This window comes from Channa argus, chromosome 3 (genome assembly GCF_033026475.1).
Source record: "Channa argus isolate prfri chromosome 3, Channa argus male v1.0, whole genome shotgun sequence".
Classification (NCBI taxonomy): domain Eukaryota; kingdom Metazoa; phylum Chordata; class Actinopteri; order Anabantiformes; family Channidae; genus Channa; species Channa argus.
The window spans coordinates 2,512,165-2,531,890 of record NC_090199.1 but is presented as its reverse complement, the minus strand read 5'-3'; the positions used below and the strand labels follow the sequence as shown (position 1 = coordinate 2,531,890).

Genomic DNA, 19,726 nt, shown 5'->3' with positions numbered 1-19,726 from the left:
TGTGTGTGTGTGTGTGTGTGTGTGTGTGTGTGTGTGTGTGTGTGTGTGTGTGTGTGTGTGTGTGTGTGTGTGTGTGTGTGTGTGTGTGTGTGTGTGTGTGTGTGTGTGTGTGTGTGTGTGTGTGTGTGTGTGTGTGTGTGTGCCTGATGCTCCAGCCATTGAGCCATCAGGCTGCATTGGGACATATAGAGGGCTGCATGGGACCCAGTCATGGTCAGGGGTCCTTTTTGGCATCAGTGAATATATTATGGCTTTATCATAAAATATTTGAACAGAAATGAATTATTCAAGATTCAGAATGAATCAGTTGAACAGTAGAATGACCACAGCTTCTCCCCCAGAACAGAGTAGTAGTATCCTCCTGAGTGGTCTTTGTTCCACCCTGGTCTGATTAGACTCATTAAGGTGGGAGGTGGGAACATGTGGAGTCATCAAGATGTAGCGATTACGACTCTAACTCCCTAAACCCCTAAGATGGGGGTCGTTATGTGTGGCCCTCTTTTCAGTTTCTTATATGTTTGATGATCGGAGGATATAACCGGGTTCTCCAGCCACTTTATTCAGACTGAAGAAGCTGCTTGGATAAGTAATGAAACGTTTCTAACCAAAAAGAAATGAGGCCAGTTAACATGATTCAGTCTTCAGATAACCAAACCTGGATGACCAAGAACCTTCACCGACTAATCTGAAACTGTTTGTTCTCTCATGAAGCCCAGTTATCACATCTGTATCTCTGTCCTTCTGTCATTAGTGTGGTGAAAGTGAAAGGATGAAGTCAGTTCAGACTCCATTTTAGAGTCAAACAAGCGTTTGAGGAAGAAAGAATGTTAGAACTAAATAATGATCACTCTGATTGATTTATGTGCTGGTTGGTTTTCTCATTTCTCTATTTTAGTTTGTGTGTCAGAAAATAATCACTCAGCATAAAACCACTATGTTTTCTGAGCTGATGTTGTTTATCTGAAGGATGATTATTGTTGGATTTAAACAGGAGGTAGTTTGTCTTAAGATGGAAAATAGAAAATATCATCAGAAATATACTTGAATATAAATGAGATAGAGAAGCTTCAGACTTTGAAGGTGATGTACTGATGGGATTGATTCTGTTGTTTCTTCAGTGTTCATGGTTTAACTCTCAGACCTGAGAAGATGAAGATGAAGGAGGACAGAGCAGAGTCTTCATCATCCAGCTGTCTGTCTATGAAGAGTGACTGGTCTAAAGAAAGACCACCGCACTTCAGTGATGGACCTGGACCCTCAGACACAAAGTAAGAGATTTTCCTGTAAACTGACCTGAAGATGATTCAGTGTTATAATATATATATATATAATATATTTCTAATGTCACAGTAACGTGTGACTTAGCTGGAAATTTACTAGAGAAAAGATTTGTAGCTGTTTCTGCACAGCTGAAAATGAAATCTTTGGTTTCATTTTAGAAATATGGGCATATGTAGTGGATATTTCCTGACTGAGTAATAATATTTATGGTACAAGGCCTAAAAATCCAACTAATCCAAATAACTCTAATCCAAAATTCACAATATGTTAAACGGTTTGGAGGCCGAGGACCGAGAACAGGTGCTGCTGCCAGAGAAACCAGTCTATCTGCTGGGAATCAGACTTTTGAAACTCCAGGAAGTGAATGATGGACCAATCAGCTCTCTGCACTGCCCCCCAATCCAGCCAATCAGACAGGGCACCTAAAACTCAGGCACACAGATCCACACAACCAGAGAGCTCTCACTCTAACTCAAAAACACAACTTAAAAGCAACAACAACTTTCATGACACACGGCCATAACAGGGAGAGATGCTCTGTCTCTTGCTCTTAGGGTGGTTAACTCAACCGCTCCCACTTACCTCAACTCACTCATTCAAGTCTCCAATCCTTCCCGTCCACTGTGGTCTCCCAACGAACGACGTCTGGTGGTCCCAGCACCACACAGAAGATACCAAGCAAAAATATTTAGCGCAATGATCCCACGATGGTGGAACGAGCTACCAAACTCTGCTCAACAGACTCTCTCCCAATATTCAAAAAACTGCTGAAAAACAACTCTTCCGCATCTTACTATGCACATAAATCTATATTAAAAAAAAAAACTTTTCTGCTCTTTCTCTCACTGGCATCTCGTGAAATGTGAACACTTTTCTGATAAAACTTTGCTTTAATGTTTGCTCCTTGACTTAGATTTTTGCTGCCTTGTACCTCATTTGTAAGTAGCTTTGGATAAAATCGTCTGACAAATGACTAAATATAATGTAGATGCATTAGAAAGATCTACAACTGGATCTCACTGATGAGCAATAACATACTAAAGAGCATCCTTCTTTTTCAAAGGACTTTCCCTTTGTTCCCCCCATAGCTCCTGTTTACCTGTGGATGTAGTTCATTTAATGATGCAGTACAGTAGAGCAGGGTTTATGCTCCCAGTGATTCTTAGTTACTGGACTTACTAATGTGCACAAGACAACCCATGACTATGTTGTAATTTTAAATTATGATCATGTTTAATTTCTTTTCTAAAGATGGAGATCACTTTCTTCAGGATCCAGTTGCCTGTCTATGAAGAGTGACTGGTCTAAAGAAAGACCACCGCACTTCAGTGATGGACCTGGACCCTTAGACACAAAGTAAGAGGTTTTCCTGTAAACTGACTTGAAGATGATTCAGTGTTCAAATATATTTCTAAAGTCACAGTAACGTGTGATTTAGCTGGAAATTTACTAGAGAAAAGATTTGTAGCTGTTTCTGCACAGCTGAAAATGAAATCTTTGGTTTCATTTTAGAAATATGGGCATATGTGGTGGATATTTCCTGACTGAGTAATAATATTTATGGTACAAGGGCTAAAAATCCAACTAATCCAAATAACTCTAATCCAAAATTCACAATATGTTCAAAACGGTTTGGAGGCCGAGGACCGAGAACAGGTGCTGCTGCCAGAGAAACCAGTCTATCTAACAGGGAGAGATGCATTACAAAGATCTACAACTGGATCTCACTGATGAGCAATAACATACTAAAGAGCATCCTTCTTTTTCCCTTTGTTCCCCCCATAGCTCCTGTTTAACTGTTGATGTAGTTCATTTAATGATCCAGTACAGTAGGGCAGGGTTTATGCTCCCAGTGATTCTTAGTTACTGGATTTACTAATGTGCACAAGACAACCCATGACTATGTTGTAATTTTAAATTATGATCATGTTTAATTTCTTTTCTAAAGATGGAGATCACTTTCTTCAGGATCCAGTTGCCTGTCTATGAAGAGTGACTGGTCTAAAGAAAGACCACCGCACTTCAGTGATGGACCTGGACCCTTAGACACAAAGTAAGAGGTTTTCCTGTAAACTGACTTGAAGATGATTCAGTGTTCAAATATATTTCTAAAGTCACAGTAACGTGTGATTTAGCTGGAAATTTACTAGAGAAAAGATTTGTAGCTGTTTCTGCACAGCTGAAAATGAAATCTTTGGTTTCATTTTAGAAATATGGGCATATGTGGTGGATATTTCCTGACTGAGTAATAATATTTATGGTACAAGGGCTAAAAATCCAACTAATCCAAATAACTCTAATCCAAAATTCACAATATGTTCAAAACGGTTTGGAGGCCGAGGACCGAGAACAGGTGCTGCTGCCAGAGAAACCAGTCTATCTGGTGGGAATCAGACTTTTGAAACTCCAGGAAGTAAATGATGGACCAATCAGCTCCCTGCACTGCCCCCCAATCCAGCCAATCAGACAGGGCACCTAAAACTCAGGCACACAGATCCGCACAACCAAAGAGCTCTCACTCTAACTCAACAACACTCACAAAAAACACAAATTAAAAGGAACAACAACTTTCATGACACACGGCCGTAACAGGGAGAGATGCATTAGAAAGATCTACAACTGTATCTCACTGAGCAATAACATACTAAAGAGCATCCTTCTTTTTCCCTTTGTTCCCCCCATAGCTCCTGTTTAACTGTTGATGTAGTTCATTTAATGATCCAGTACAAGAGGGCAGGGTTTATGCCCAGGGAGGCTTTAACATGTAGCCAGGAGGACCAGGAGTCTAACCACTGACTCTGTGGTTCATGGAAAACTGCTCTAACAAATGAGCTACAAGTCCACAGTTGTGTTCTGTTTTTTAAACAGTTTGGAAAAGTAAACGCTATCGGATGAGCTAAACTCTGTATTGTCCTCGAATGCATCACGCTGCATGGTGTGACAGACAGATTAGTGCCAATTGTACTAATGTATGTGTTATAATAAGAAATGCTTCTCAATTTCAACTCACACAGTACAATTAACAATTGGGAAGGGAGAAAAATGTATTGTTACAAACATGAATATACTGATAATGATTCTGTCGGCCTCATCTGTTCAGTTCTGAAGGTCCTTATTAGTAAGGAAGAGGCAAAGTTGTCTGCACCGAGAGGTGGATGGAGGAGGTGGAGGTGGGTAGGTGAGGGATTTGAACGTGAAGAACAGGTTTCTGGTGTCCGAGGTGTTGCTGAGTGTCTCCTGGTAGTATTCAGTCTTTGCTCTGGTGACACTGTGAGAAAAAGATCCAAGCAGATCTTGATACTCAGCAAGAGCAGATGGAGTCTTGGATTTGCACCACTTCCTCTCAGCCCTCCTGAGGGTGGTGCGTTGTTCACGGTTTCAGTTGGTGAGCCACAGATTAGAAGCTGAGGGACGAGTGGCTCTAGAAGACATGGGGCAGAGACTATCCAGAAACAATGAAGGTGTATTGCAGAGGCTGTCCGTGCTGCATCTGCATTGAGGACGGAGAGGTCCTGGTTGTTGCCAGCTTTGTGGGTCAAAGGAGTGGAGACCACACTCAGGTCAAATGTATTTAGAAGAGCAAACACGTCAGCTATCTGAGGTTTGTCCAGGTGGATGTTCAGGTCTCCCATGATGATGAGAGGAGCCTTCTTCAGTGAAGTGGGGCAGCAACATGTCAAGCTCATCGCAGAACTTTCATTCATAATTGTAAGTCACGTTCCTACTGTACCACCTTATATCATTGGCAGGGGTAGAGTCTGTGTGTGAGTAGAGGAACATGATGGCTCTAGTTCTCTGGGGTTTCTGCTTCAACAACTGCCCAAACTTGAAAAAGTTATGAGCCACAGGAGCTGCAGGAATAACTCACACATTCACATTGACAGTGAACTGGTTTTTAAGCTTTTTAGGGCAACAAGAGAGGCCTGGTTACAGGGCGGATAGAAGTGTTGACAAGTAGTAGGAACCTCACTTAGTCCAGAATCTCCTGAAGGATGTAAACCGTTTTGTACAGTTGACTAATTGCGTCCAACCTCATATTTTAGCAGGACAACTTAAACTTTCTAAAAAAAGATGTATTAAGTTTCCCCATCATTCAGTGATTGTGTCGCTTCTCAGTGAAAGTGATCAAAAGCATCCAAACCTTTGGAAATGATCGTAGACTTCATCTTCTTCCCTGCTTATATCTATGGTCAGGCTGTTGAGGTGCATGAGTATAAATATCTGAAGAAGCATCTCTGCATCGTGGAAATTGATTGAACTGCTAGCTGTGAACGTGCCTTTATGTTATTGCTGTTTACTACCAATAGTCAGCTTCTTCCAATGTAGCATGTGACATCATCAACACCATTACGGCTAAAATACAGCATTGGATTTACTGTATGTAAGCGTGAAGGACGCATACTCTTTAAGCTGAGGCTGAGTCAGGAGACGGTCCCAGTGCTGTGGAAGACATCCTGCAAGGTTCCACTGCCAAAGAAATTCTTTCCATCTGCCTTCAGTGACTACAGACCAGTAGCTCTCACATCACACATCATGAAAGTTCTGAAGAGACTGGTTCTGGCACATTTGAGGCCTCAGGTGAGAAATTCTTTGGAGCCACTATAGTTTGCTTATCGCCCCAGGTTGGAGTGGATGACTCCATCATCTACCTGCTGCCACAGCCTCTTTCTCACTTGGACAAAGCATATTTTTCATCCTGTACACTCCGATTTCCAGTACAACTCGGACTCCTGTCTCCTGCAGAAGTTCTCTGATGACTCTGCAGTGGTGGGATGTATCCGTGGTGAGGTGGCAGACTACAGAAGCTTAGTGGACAGCTTTGTGGACTGGTGTGGAAATGATCACCTCATCTTCAGTGTGGCTTAGAAGAGATGGTTGTCGAATTTAGGAGAACTAGGAGCTGATTCAACACCATCTCTATTCTGAAAGATTAAGAGCAGACTACTTCCTAAGGAAGCTCAGGTCCTTTGGGAGCAGCCATCATCTCGCTGCAGATGTTTACCAGTCTGTTGGGGCCTGTGCAGACTTTTTTGCCACTATCTTCTGTGTAAGCAGCATCAGAGCCAGTGACACCAATAAACTTAAAAAAGTGATTAGGAAAGCTGGCTCTGTACTGGGGCCTCTATGGAAGCACTGGAGCTGGTAGTAGAGATGAGGACTGTGCACAAACTTCATGAAGAACAGCTCACATCATCTCCACAAGCTGCTGGTCAAACAGCTTCAGCAAGAATCTTCAGCTCTGCTGTGACATAGAACAGTACAGTAGTTCCCTTTTCTCCAGCTGGCTGAGTCTTCACAGCCTCTTTGGAACTTCCTCATGACAGCATTACACACACACAGCATTACTTCAAAGACTGATTACACATCACATTTCAAATCATTTTAATTATTTAGAGACACACAGCTGATGTAGTCAAACCATTCTGGCTCTGTAGTTGTAGAATGGACCTGTCATGGTTGGTGGTCTTTTCCTCTGAGCTGTTTTTGGTTTAATTCCACTGTTTCCTGGACAGCTTCTCTCAGGCATAAGTTATGAAGCCTAACAGGTTTCTTAAGTTACCATCGCTGTCCATTTTACTGACCACTTTATGACAAGATGCCTTCTGAAATTTCACCCAAAAGTCAAATGTCTCTAACATTTAGTGAGAACTATATGCTTAGATTATTATTTGACAATATACTGTACAGTGTTTTCAGGCAGAGTATGTGTTTGAGTGTTACAGGGCTACTGCACGGGTTGTTTTCTGGTAGTACAGTATATCTCTGATTTAACTGAGTATGGTGGCTGGAAACTCGCCACAGAGAAATCGTGATGGAGGAGCAACCGTCTTGCTGTGGTTTGTCTTCTCTGAGTTTCCACTGGACACAAAACCTGTGCTCCTCAGTTCCTCAGTTGCTGATCCTCTGAGCACCTGCTGTTGAACTGTAACCTACCTCAGATTTCTGCTTTTAAGCCTCATTAATCTGCACTTGTGTGGTCACCTCTGTTACTAAATGACAGCTCTAAATCAACTGAGTCCTGTCTGAGCTCTGTTCTCTATTTATGCTGAAGTCGGATTTACAACAAATACACTGTTTATACGATATTTCACCAAGTCAGTGCATCTGCTTATATTAAGAACACAGGTTTCTTCATCTCCACAGAACGAGGAAGAGGAGTCAATTTTCTGTGGAGGAGCAGCTGTCCCGCTGTGCTTTGTGTCAGGACTACCTGAAGGATCCAGTCTCTACAAGCTGTGGACACTGGTTCTGCAGACAGTGCATCAGCTCATACTGGGACCAGTCATGTTCATCAGGAGACTCCTCCTGTCCCCAGTGTGGAAAACGATCCAGAACAGTACAAAGTAAGACTAGACACTTTTTAATGTTAGATATTCTGAAACACTTCACAGACTTTGTTGGTTTTCTTCAGTGATTATATATAGTATAAAAACAGTTTATTATACATTAATATTTTTGTGTTCATTATTATAACAATCTGGTTCTTAAACGTTTTTGTTTTTGTTGGTAACAAAGAACAAACCAGATTCTGTTTATTTATTCTCACACAGTTTCTTGTCTTTCAGCAGATGTTGGTCTGCAGGAGGTTTTAGATGAACATAAGATCAGTCTGAGGAGGAGATGTGAATGTGTGACTGAAGGAAGTGATGAAACAGGAAGTGGAACCCTCCTCAACAGGATCTACACTGAGCTCTACATCACAGAGGGACAGAGTGAAGAGGTTAATACCCAACATGAGGTGATGCAGCTTGAGACAGCTTCCAAGATGAAGACCCTCCATGACACTCCAATCAAGGTCCACGACATCTTTAAAGCCTTACCTGACCAACAGAGACACATCAGAGTGGTTCTGACCAACGGCGTCGCTGGTGTTGGAAAAACCTTCTCGGTGCAGAAGTTCAGTCTGGACTGGGCAGAGGGCTTGGAAAACCAAGATGTCAGTGTGCTGGTTGTGCTTTCGTTCAGGGAGCTGAACTTGATCAAAGATGAGCAGTACAGTCTTCTCACGCTGCTCCATGTTTTCCATCCAACATTACAGAAGGTCACAGCAGAGCAGCTGGCTGTCTGTAAACTTTTGTTCATCTTTGACGGCCTGGATGAAAGCAGACGTTCACTGGATTTCAACAACAGTGAGGTTGTGTCTGATGTCACACAGACGTCATCAGTCGACGTGCTGCTGACAAACCTCATCAAGGGGAATCTGCTTCCCTCGGCTCTGGTCTGGATAACTTCCAGACCTGCAGCAGCCAATCAGATCCCTCCTACGTGTGTCGACAGGGTAACAGAAGTACGAGGCTTCACTGACGCCCAGAAGGAGGAGTACTTCAGGAGGAGGTTCAGTGATGAAGAGCTGTCCAGCAGAATCATCTCCCACATCAAGACATCCAGGAGCCTCCACATCATGTGTCACATCCCAGTCTTCTGCTGGATCACTGCTACAGTTCTGGAGGACATGTTGACTACAGAGCAGAGAGGAGAGCTGCCCAAGACCCTGACTGACATGTACTCACACTTCCTGCTGGTTCAGACCAAGAGGAAGAAGAACAAGTATGGTGAGGGACATAAGAGGAACAAAACCAAGAACAAACAGTTAAACAGAGAGAGCAAGAAACACACAAGTCTACAGGAGCTGACAAAGGCTGACAGGGAAGTTCTTCTGAAGCTGGGGAGGCTGGCGTTTGAACATCTGGAGAAAGGAAACATCATGTTCTACCAAGAAGACCTGGAGCAGTGTGGTCTTGATGTCACAGAGGCCTTGGTGTACTCAGGAGTTTGTACAGAGATCTTCAAAAGAGAGAGTGTGATCTTCCAGAAAACAGTCTACTGCTTTGTTCATCTGAGCATCCAGGAGTTTCTGGCTGCAGTTTACTCCTTCAACTGTTGCACAAAAAAGAAAAGGGTACTGGAGAAGTTCCTGAGGAATGGCAATCTACACTATGAAATTCATGGTTTTCATGACTTTTTAAGTTGGGCCATGGAGAAATCTCTCCGAAGTAAAAATGGTCACCTGGACCTGTTTGTTCGCTTCCTTCATGGCCTCTCTCTGGAGTCCAACCAGAGACTCTTAGGAGGTCTGCTGGGTCAGACAAAGAACAGTCCAAACATCATCCAGAGAGTCACCAACAACCTGAAGGAGATGAACAGTGATAAAATGTCTCCTGACAGAAGCATCAACATCTTCCACTGTCTGATGGAGATGAAGGACCACTCAGTACATCAGGAGATCCAAGAGTTCCTGAAGTCAGAGAACAGATCAGAAAAACTCTCTGAGATCCACTGCTCAGCTCTGGCCTACATGCTGCAGATGTCAGAGGAGGTTCTGGATGAGTTGGACCTGAAGAAGTACAACACATCAAAGGAGGGACGACGGAGACTGATCCCAGCTGTGAGGAACTGCGAAAAGGCTCAGTAAGTCCAGATGTGATGGTTAAAATCATAAAGTAACATAAAGATGAAGCTTCAGTATGAAGAAATCAACCATCACACATACAATTTAATATAGTCTTTGTCACGGTTTTGGTTAAGGGATGAACCCAAAAGAGGAGACAGTGCGAGGGATGAACGAAAAAAGGGTTTATTTAACAGATACTAAAATGGTGAAGATACTAGAGCCCGGATTCAGAACAGAATTTAACCAAATAAATACAGCTAAGACTCAGACACAAGTTAGACAAGGAAATTAAGGAACAAACAAAGGCTACTAAATGAATAAGGCACAGATGAACATTAAACTACTAAAGCAGATAAACACAAAGGTGAGGCTACGGAGACTAACAGAAATATAAAAAGACACAAACTACCGAACAAAGGAACACACGTAATAAAGATTAAAGTAAAACAAAGCACAACTTAAATCACACTGGAAGGGAAAGATACCAAAGTAACAGAGGTGGGGGAGCACAAACACTCGAACTAAGGGGAGGCAGACATGAACAAACTAAGCATAAAAGTCTGGCAAACTAAGAACACACAAGCAAATCTGAACATGAAAAAACCAGGATCAAAACTAGGGGAGAAAACAAGAGACTAAGCCAAACACTGAATTAAACAAAGGCAACTCTAAAACACAAAAACCTGGGAGCAACTGGCGGGAAAACAGGACTAAAACAAGAAACACTGAGAACAAAAGCAAACCAAAGACCAAATGACACAGATGCCCAGAGAAATGTCCAAGAAACTAGAGTCCTGAATGAAAGAGTCCATGAAACATACATACATACAGATGTGGGGTTGGTGAGGGTAATAATGACGACTGTAACAACAGCGACACTGAAGACAGGAACCACGATGGCAGTGACCACAATAACAACAACGAGGATCTGGCAGGGGAGTGAGGAGAAGACTGAACTTAAATAGAGGAGGGAACAGGTGCAAACCATCAGGGAACAAACGAAAGCAAAGCTGGGGAAAAGAACCAAGGCACAGGAAGTAGGGAGAAGGGGTCACAAAATAAAAGTCCACAGACAGGAAGTGCAGAGAGATCCTGACAGTCTTTCAACACTAAAGGTTTTCTTTAAAAAAATCACATCTCCAATTTCTTGTGTTGTTTATTATCAGGAATTTAATAATGGTTATTTGTCCATGTCCTCATCACTTGCTTCATGTCCACGTCACACAACAGATAAGGGACGTCGGTGTGTTTTTTATTTTTCATCGTAAGACAAAATGATTTTTTTATGTTGTGTCTGTCTTTGGTTCGTGGAGGTTAAATACAAATCCAGCCGAACATTTTCTGGCTTTTAGAGTTTGTGTTGAAGCAGTTTTGACCGTTGACATGGTCTCTACTGATGTCTGATTTCTTTACAGTGGACACAGTGTCTCCACTAAGTTTCTATAATGTCTCACTTTATTATTCTGTTCATATACAGACATGTTTATTCTAATATCTGTGATCTGGTGGAACCAACAGACCTTGAAGCTTTAATGCTTTTACACATTTTTGAGATTTCAGTCAATAAAATGTAAAGTGGGAGAGAGTTTTGTGTGTGATGAGATAAGGCAGGTTGTTCACGAACCTCAAGATCAGTGCTTCAGTCCCCAGCTCCTCCTTCCTGAACAACAAACTGACCCCCAGTCATTTTGGATCAACAACTAAATGTTAAGTGACTGTTTCAGCTGAGAGAGGATGTGATGTCACCTCCCCTCTCTCATATGCTTAAGAAGACATTTTTCTCTCCTTCTTAATTCCATTTAAAGGATCATTTTAGTCATTAATGATATTTTCAACAAACAATTAGACAAAAATGAATTGTCTCTAATCATGTTTAGTGTCAGTCTGTAACCTGGGTTAGTTAGTTTGTCTTTTCTGTGGACCTCTGTTGTACAACAACTATTGAAAAGACATGTTTGAGCTCAGTTTGTCATTTGTATTTGTTGTTCCAAGACACTTTGACATGTGGACAGAACAACTTACAAATTGGCCTCCTAAACTACATCTGCTCATGTTCATCTGCTGAAAGATTATTTTTATTATGTGTCAGATTTCAGCATAGTTGATATTTTCTATTGTCTGTCATCAGACTTTGTGACTGTGACCTCTCAGAGACTCACTGTGAAGTTGTGGCCTCAGCTCTGAAGTCCAACCCCTCCCATCTGAGAGAACTAGACCTGAGCTCTAATGACCTACAGGATTCAGGAATGAAGCTGCTGTCTGCTGGACTGGAGCATTCCAACTGTAAACTGGAGACTCTGAGGTCAGTGATCATGCAAACTCAAAACATTTTTCAGGTTTGTAGTTCAAACGTGTCAAAATGTTTCGCTGTAAATTTAGTTTTAAATCAGAAAACAGAATAAAACTGTAGAAATTGACAATTTGTAGTGAAAACAAATGTTTAGTAAAGTTTTAGATCTAATAGCAAAAAAATAAATTAATTTTCAGGTGTAATGACTTGAAATGTATAAAAACACCCATTTTAAATCTGACACACAGAAGCAGAGAGATAAGTCCAAACATCTGGAAACATGATTGAAAGTATCTTTAGTGGTGTCTGATTCGTCTCCATCAACAGGTGACACTTCAACCTGAGCATGATGCTTCCTGTCACACAATCAGAATCACACAGAATAAGAATCAGAAAACTTTTTATTGCCGGGTGCAGTAAAAACGCTTTACAGTACTCAGAATTTGTCTTGGTGTCAGGTGCAAACACAGAATCCAAATATATAAACTTAAAATACAAATGTGTGACACACTGTCTGAAGATTGGAGGAGGGGGTTATCTAGGGGGGATTAGGGCACTGGTCAGCAGGCTGACTGCAGTGGGGAAGAAACTCTTCTTGTGGGTCCTGGAGACGTACAGCTGTTGGAGAGATGGGAGGCTGCAGAAAACCAGACTGTGATGGAGGATGTGAGAATGGATTTGATGATGGCAGCGTAGAAGTTCACCCACATCTTCCCACATCACAGGGAGGTGAAACCTTCTTGGTGAGGGAGCTGATGTTCTGCTCCCACATGAGCTCCTGGGTGATGGTGGTGTCCAGGAAGTGGAAGGACTCAACAGGACACCGGAGCGTTGCAGAGGATGACAGGGGGGAGGGGGGCTGGGTCCTTCCTGAAATCCACTATCATCTCCACTGTTTTGAGAGCATTGAGCTCCAGGTTGTTCATGCTGCACCATGACACCAGACAGTCTGTCTCACTCCTGTAGGCCAACTCGTCTCCATCAGAGACCGATGAGGGTGGTGTGGTCTGTGAACTTCAGGAGTTTGACAGACTGCTGTCCAGATGTGCAGCTGTTGGTGTACAGGGAGAATACCAAAGGAGAAAGAACACAGCCTTGGGGGGATCCAGTGCTGATGATCAGTGGCTCAGAGACATGCTTCCCCAGCCTCACAAACTGTCATCTGTCTGTGAGAAAGTCCGTGATCCACCTGCACACGGAGTCGGACACGTTCAGCAGGGAGCGCTTGTCTCTGAGTAGAGCTGGAACGTCCTGTGATCCTCAGCTTTTCGGGGGCTGGTACAATGGCCGAGGTCTCAAAGCAGGCTGGTACAATGGCAGGTCTCGAGTGAAATGTAAAAAATGTCTGTCATCACTGGAGACAGAGTGCTTCAGGGTGGAGGGGACAGGGACACTGTGGTGTGAAGCTGTGTGGTTGATCCCTTGTGGCAGTGGAGGAGGGGTTGGTGGGGGTATAATGTCTGTCTCATTGTCCTCTAAGTTGGCAGTAGAAGTCATTCAGGCGTTGGTCATTCACTGAGTGGGGGGCTCTAGGCTTATAGTTACTTGTTGCCTTCAGCCTTTTCCAGACAGAGGCAGAGTTGTTGGCTGAGAATTGCTGTTCCATTCTCTCACCATGTGCTAATTTAGCTCTGCTCACCTCCTTGCTAAATCTGGACTTAGCCTCTCTGTATTTGTCTGGGTCCTAAGTTCTGAATGCAGCTTCTTTCTGTGACCTCAGTTGTCTGAAGTCCCTGTCAGACTTGCACTGGCATTTTCCAGACTTTCTTTGGGGCGAGTGTATGTGTGAACACAAATACCCAGGTCTGTTAGGCCTGATATTACCTGGACCTTCCTCAGCCAGCTTCCTAGTGTGAAGTCTGGATTATCTCCACCCGAGGACATTTGTTAATACTCGGGAGGATTCACCATGAGTGAGTGGGCGTGTTGATGACCACCATCACAGTGTCTGTGTTCTCATCCAGACTGTTAGTGACAGACCTAAAAACATCCCAGTTCCTCTACAGCCTCATTGGTCCACATCTTTGATGTCCTCACAGCTGGTTTGCAGAGTTTTAATCTCTGCCTCTATGTCGGTATCTTACTCGTATCTGATGGTCCAACAATTAGTTCACATTGAACATTTATTGGATTTGTTTCTCAACTTAGCCGATAACAAACTAATTCCACAATACAAGTTTACGAACAGTAATTTCCAACACGTTCACAAACAGTTTCATCAAACAAGTTTCTCAAAGTCTGGCTAAATCCACAGAACTCTGTAAGAAACTCTGTGCCTCCACAGCTACTGCTGTCTGTGACACCATCATCCAATCTCTTGATGATGTCACTTTGTGTAGAGACACAACCAGTAACCAGGAGCAGAAATGTGACACTGCAGACATGTTTGTACAGAAAGGTACTAGGTTCCATTTAGGATCAGAGAAGAGAACATCCAACATCTGATCCAGAGAGGATTCAGGAGGAAGCTGAACTCAATTTGCTCATTTATTTCACAATAAATCGTGTTTTATTGCTCATTTGGAGAATTCAAACTTTTACCCTAAATTTTGCACAAAAAAAGATTAAAAAGTATAAAAAGTGCTTCTCATCTTCTAATACACATGCTCTCTATTGCAAACTCTATCTAACAAAGGTGTATGAGTCCATGTGCCTGTTTCTAGTGCTAGATGATGAGCTGAACCTCTGAACAACAACAGTAATCTAACCCACTGTGTGTTAGAAATAGAAGGTAAATCGTGTTCTTGTTCTCTAGTGGTTTGAAAATGCCAACACATGCTAAAATGGATGGATACCATGCATCATGTGTTTTTTCTCTGAACCATTGATAAAGGATAGTTGTAAATACTTTTCTATCGCCCAAACTTTAGGCTTCCCAAGCAATAGAAAAGCCAGAACAATATGTGTCACCCATGTTAAAAATGAGACATTTAAAGTAACAAGCACAAGTTGTTTTAATCCAACATGTCTGATAGGAGCTCAGCAACATGAGGAATGAAGGATTCATGATGGTTTGATTTTGAAAAGGTTTGTATCTTTGTGAAGTTACTGATAGAGTCTGATGCTCTTATGAGACCTGACTTTACTGGATCAGTTTCAGGAGCACAAATCAGTGCTGACCACAGTCTGGAACCAAAGCTGATCAGTTCTTTAAAGTTTGATCCATTTCACTGATGAGTCAAAGTATTGTAGGAAGTTTTTAGTCTGTCAGATGTGATTTGATGTTTGTCTGATAATTCCAGAGGTGAGTGAGGTGAGCAGCATGTTCTGAATCAGTGCTGACATGAATAGGTGTATGAATGTTGTGCTGACATTTGGATGATGTCTGTAGAAGTCTGACATTCTGATGATCCACAATAACACAAGGACAAAGTCCCTCTAACACCATTGATTAGGACAAATCTGATTGTTACTAATGATTTGATCCACATCTTTGATTCTTTATTCAGATTGATCAACTGCAGTTTGTCAGAGATCAGCTGTGATTCTCTGGTCTCAGCTCTGAAGTCCAACCCCTCCCATCTGAGAGAACTTGACCTGAGTGGAAACAACCTGCAGGATTCAGGAGTGAAGCTGCTGTGTGGTTTTCTGGAGAGTCCACACTGTAAACTGGAGACTCTGAGGTCAGTTCACTGACTGATACTGTTGGAGATTTTATATATTTAATCCACAACTTTAATTAAGTAATTAATTCAACTCCAAACTTTCATTTTCACATTTAAAAAATCTTTTTTATATTTCTCACTGTTCCTAAATAAACTGTATAAAATGTTTACTTGTTATATTTAAATTTATTTTTATAACGACAATAAACAGAATCATCAGAACTAATATTTTATTTAAAATGAATAAAGACAAACAACACTTATTGTTTTACTTCATATCAGTGAGCTGTAATCATTGATGTTCATAGAAAAACAGTTGTATTTTTTCACAAAGGTGAATTTTCTTGTTAAATGAGTTGAAAAATGTTTAAAGAACCAAACTGTTGTTTTTCCATGTTTCAGTTCATGAAGTGGAAATTGTTTTTATTTCACATTTCTGCTGAACATTTTCCAAAGTTTTCATGAAATCATCTGTAATTTGGGATTCAAATAGTTTTTGTTCAGAATAGTTTAGTAGTAAAATAGTTTTTAGTTTTGCTCATTTTAGAGAAAACACCATTGATTAGGACAAATCTGATTGTTACTAATGATTTGATCCACATCTTTGATTCTTTATTCAGATTGAGTCTCTGCAGTTTGTCAGAGATCAGCTGTGATTCTCTGATCTCAGCTCTGAAGTCCAACCCCTCCCATCTGAGAGAACTGGACCTGAGTTACAAGAAGTTGCGGGATTCAGGAGTGAAGCTGCTGTGTGATTTTCTGGAGAGTCCACACTGTAGACTGGAGACTCTGAGGTCAGACACCATTTTTTAGTTGTGTGCTGAGATGAATATGATGTGAAAGTTGTGGTGACACTAAACTACAGACAGGTTCATGTTTCTGAGGTCATATCACATTCAAACTGTTCAGTGGTTGAAAGGAAGTTTTGAAAGTGTCGAAAAATCCGATGTAAAAATGTGAAAGTGACATTTGATTGTCAGACTTAGAATTGAAGACACTTGTATAAAGCAGCAACAGAGAATCAGCTTGGAGCAAATAGAAGGAGGAGAGAAGAATCAGCAGGTTAAGAACAGGACACACAGCACTAAATAGTTGACTGAAGCTAATGAAGAAGCATCCAACTGCCAACTGTGTCAAGAAGCAGAGACAGTTGATCCTGTTTGATTTGAGTGGAATAAATGTAGAGAGGAGCAGCAGAGTGGGATTGGAAGGTGCAGAGAAAAGGAAAGAAATCCTCCAAACATTCCACAACTACTATAAAGTGCAACAGGAGATGATTGACAGCTTTACATCAGATGGGAAATAGTTTCGTCCTCCATCAAACCTGTTTCTTCAGTTTCACTTAATTTCAGTGAGTTGTGAGGAAAATGTTTGTTCACTGAAATTAAACCTTCAGAACTCAAACACTCATATTTTTCACTGATGTTTCTCAATAAACTAGAAATTGTTTAGTTAGTTCTGACATTTAAATACATTTTTATTACAACAATAAACAGAATCGTTGTTATGAATATTTGTTTAAATTAACAATGTAACAATAATGACATTCTGCCACTAATTTTGACAGTGAAAAAAAATGTTTAATTATAAAATTGAACTGTTCTAAAGTCTTTTTAACATTTATCACATTCAGTTTGAGAACAAATGTATTGAAATGTGAGTGAGGTGAGCAGCATGTTCTGAATCAGTGCTGACATGAATAGGTGTATGAATGTTGTGCTGACATTTGGATGATGTCTGTAGAAGTCTGACATTCTGATGATCCACAATAACACAAGGACAAAGTCCCTCTAACACCATTGATTAGGACAAATCTGATTGTTACTAATGATTTGATCCACATCTTTGATTCTTTATTCAGATTGATCAACTGCAGTTTGTCAGAGATCAGCTGTGATTCTCTGATCTCAGCTCTGAAGTCCAACCCCTCCCATCTGAGAGAACTGGACCTTAGTGGAAACAAGCTGCAGGATTCAGCAGTGAAGCTGCTGTGTGGTTTTCTGGAGAGTCCACACTGTAGACTGGAGACTCTGAGGTCAGACACCATTTTTTAGTTGTGTTGACACTATATTACAGACATAAGTCTGAAATTATACTTATCCACACTGAGAATCTAAATAGAAAAGGCATATTTCTTTAAAGTTTGCAGTTCACATTTTACCTTTTAATGTAATATAATAATAATTCTAATATCATCATATAAAAGTAAACCACTGGTTATTAAGCCTGTTAAACTCTACAACAGATGTTTAAGTTAAAAATTTGTCTATAAAGTTTTCTATTTGATTCTTTATTCAGATTGAGTTACTGCAGTTTGTCACAGATCAGCTGTGATTCTCTGGTCTCAGCTCTGAAGTCCAACCCCTCCCATCTGAGACAACTGGACCTGAGTGGAAACTGGGACCTGCAGGATTCAGGAGTGAAGCTGATTTGTTCTGAACTGATGAATCCAAACGGTCTCCTGGAGAGTCTGAGGTCAGTTTTCCATCTTAAAGCCATAAGTGAATGTTCAGGTTTGGTTTGGTTCATTAGTTTCTAAGTTTGTCTGAGCACAAATGTGAAAACCATTTCCTCAGGTCAAATCCCTCAACACTATGTGGGACTTTAAGTTGAGTCCACATAGAAAAGTGAAATAAGTCCAGATGTCTCCATGTTTGCAGACTGTACTTGAAGGAAAGTGGTGCTGAGGAGGAACAGGCTGACAGTCTGATTGGGCCTTGGACTAGTACCTTGTCTGCACTAGTAGTGGACCATGAACTTAAGGAAAGGCCAGTTTTTCTCAAGTGTTAAAGATGAAACTTTGTTTCTCTGACATTTGTCTCCTGACAGCTGGAAGGTTCCACACATTCAACAGTGGTTTCTGCCTTTGGCCTTTATGCACTGAATCTTTTCCCACTGTGATGTTGTGGAGATGGTGAAAGAGCTCAATTCTTTGCAAACTTGCATTTTTCAACTTGTGCTGAGCCACGAGCCATGTTTGATTGTAGAGACTGAGCCTTTGAGCCTGTTACCAATGAAGCTGCTCATTCTGGAATCATCCACAACCGTCGGACTTTTCTTCACTTTTCACTCTTATTTTGTCTTTTCTCAATGAGCTTCAATTTACAAAATACAGTGAAACATCTTTTCTTTGTCCTTTTGTCAGATAAATCAAAGTGAATGAACAAATCCCAGATTGGAGTTTTTATTGCAGTTTGGAAAAAGTATAAAAAGTTTGTAGATGAAAAAGTGTCAAATAGTTTTGTTAGTGTTGTTGAGAAAAACCAAAGGCTGAATGTCGTCTCAGTATGAATCAGAGCTACAGTGAACCTTTGTAGCAGCTCTTTAAATTCCACTGCTGAGGATATGATCAGGATTTTGGTGGTTTGGTCACTTTGACCTTGGAATCAACCAGTTAATGGTGGATTAAAATAATAGATACTAAAAATCTGTCTTTGCAAATGTAAAGTAACAAGCACAAGTTGTTTTAATCCAACATGTCTGATAGGAGCTCAGCAACATGAGGAATGAAGGATTCATGATGGTTTGATTTTGAAAAGGTTTGTATCTTTGTGAAGTTACTGATAGAGTCTGATGCTCTTATGAGACCTGACTTTACTGGATCAGTTTCAGGAGCACAAATCAGTGCTGACCACAGTCTGGAACCAAAGCTGATCAGTTCTTTAAAGTTTGATCCATTTCATGATGAGTCAAAGTATTGGACAAGGACAAAGTCCCTCTAACACCATTGATTAGGACAAATCTGATTGTTACTAATGATTTGATCCACATCTTTGATTCTTTATGCAGATTGAGTGGCTGCTGTTTGTCAGAGATAAGCTGTGATTCTCTGGTCTCAGCTCTGAAGTCCAACCCCTCCCATCTGAGAGAACTGGACCTGAGTGACAACGACCTGCAGGATTCAGTAGTGAAGCTGCTGTGTGGTTTTCTGGAGAGTCCACACTGTAGACTGGAGACTCTGAGGTCAGTTCACTGACTGATACTAATTAGATCTTTACACCACAACTGAAGTTAATTAATTACAAATCCAGTTTCCAGTTAAAGCTGGTTCACTGTGTAAAATGAAAATAAAGACAATGCAATGACTTGCAAATCATATTTATATTAAATACAACAAAGACACATATCAAATACTGAAATTAATACATTTGTTTTTTG

At 41.1% G+C, this 19,726-nt stretch overlaps 1 protein-coding gene and 1 long non-coding RNA gene across 7 annotated transcripts in view; one reads left to right on the top strand and one right to left on the bottom strand.

Annotated features, from left to right (window-relative positions):
• LOC137124438 (protein NLRC3-like) overlaps positions 1 to 19,726 on the top strand; it is a 176,426-nt gene that overhangs the window by 65,249 nt on the left and 91,451 nt on the right. Inside the window, exons 3-13 of one of the 6 annotated variants that reach the window (XM_067499429.1) lie at positions 1,119 to 1,268; positions 2,533 to 2,637; positions 3,230 to 3,334; positions 7,408 to 7,625; positions 7,848 to 9,690; positions 11,802 to 11,975; positions 15,413 to 15,586; positions 16,189 to 16,362; positions 17,430 to 17,603; positions 17,867 to 18,043; positions 19,358 to 19,531. In XM_067499429.1, coding sequence (XP_067355530.1) covers positions 1,119 to 1,268; positions 2,533 to 2,637; positions 3,230 to 3,334; positions 7,408 to 7,625; positions 7,848 to 9,690; positions 11,802 to 11,975; positions 15,413 to 15,586; positions 16,189 to 16,362; positions 17,430 to 17,603; positions 17,867 to 18,043; positions 19,358 to 19,531 — 3,468 coding nt within the window. The remainder of the gene's footprint in view (positions 1 to 1,118; positions 1,269 to 2,532; positions 2,638 to 3,229; positions 3,335 to 7,407; positions 7,626 to 7,847; positions 9,691 to 11,801; positions 11,976 to 15,412; positions 15,587 to 16,188; positions 16,363 to 17,429; positions 17,604 to 17,866; positions 18,044 to 19,357; positions 19,532 to 19,726) is intronic. The other 5 variants (XM_067499430.1, XM_067499432.1, XM_067499431.1 and 2 more) reach the window with 5 other exon arrangements.
• The window catches only part of LOC137124518 (uncharacterized), a 49,226-nt gene that overhangs the window by 15,191 nt on the left and 14,309 nt on the right, over positions 1 to 19,726 (bottom strand). The gene's annotated exons all lie outside the window — the stretch shown is intronic.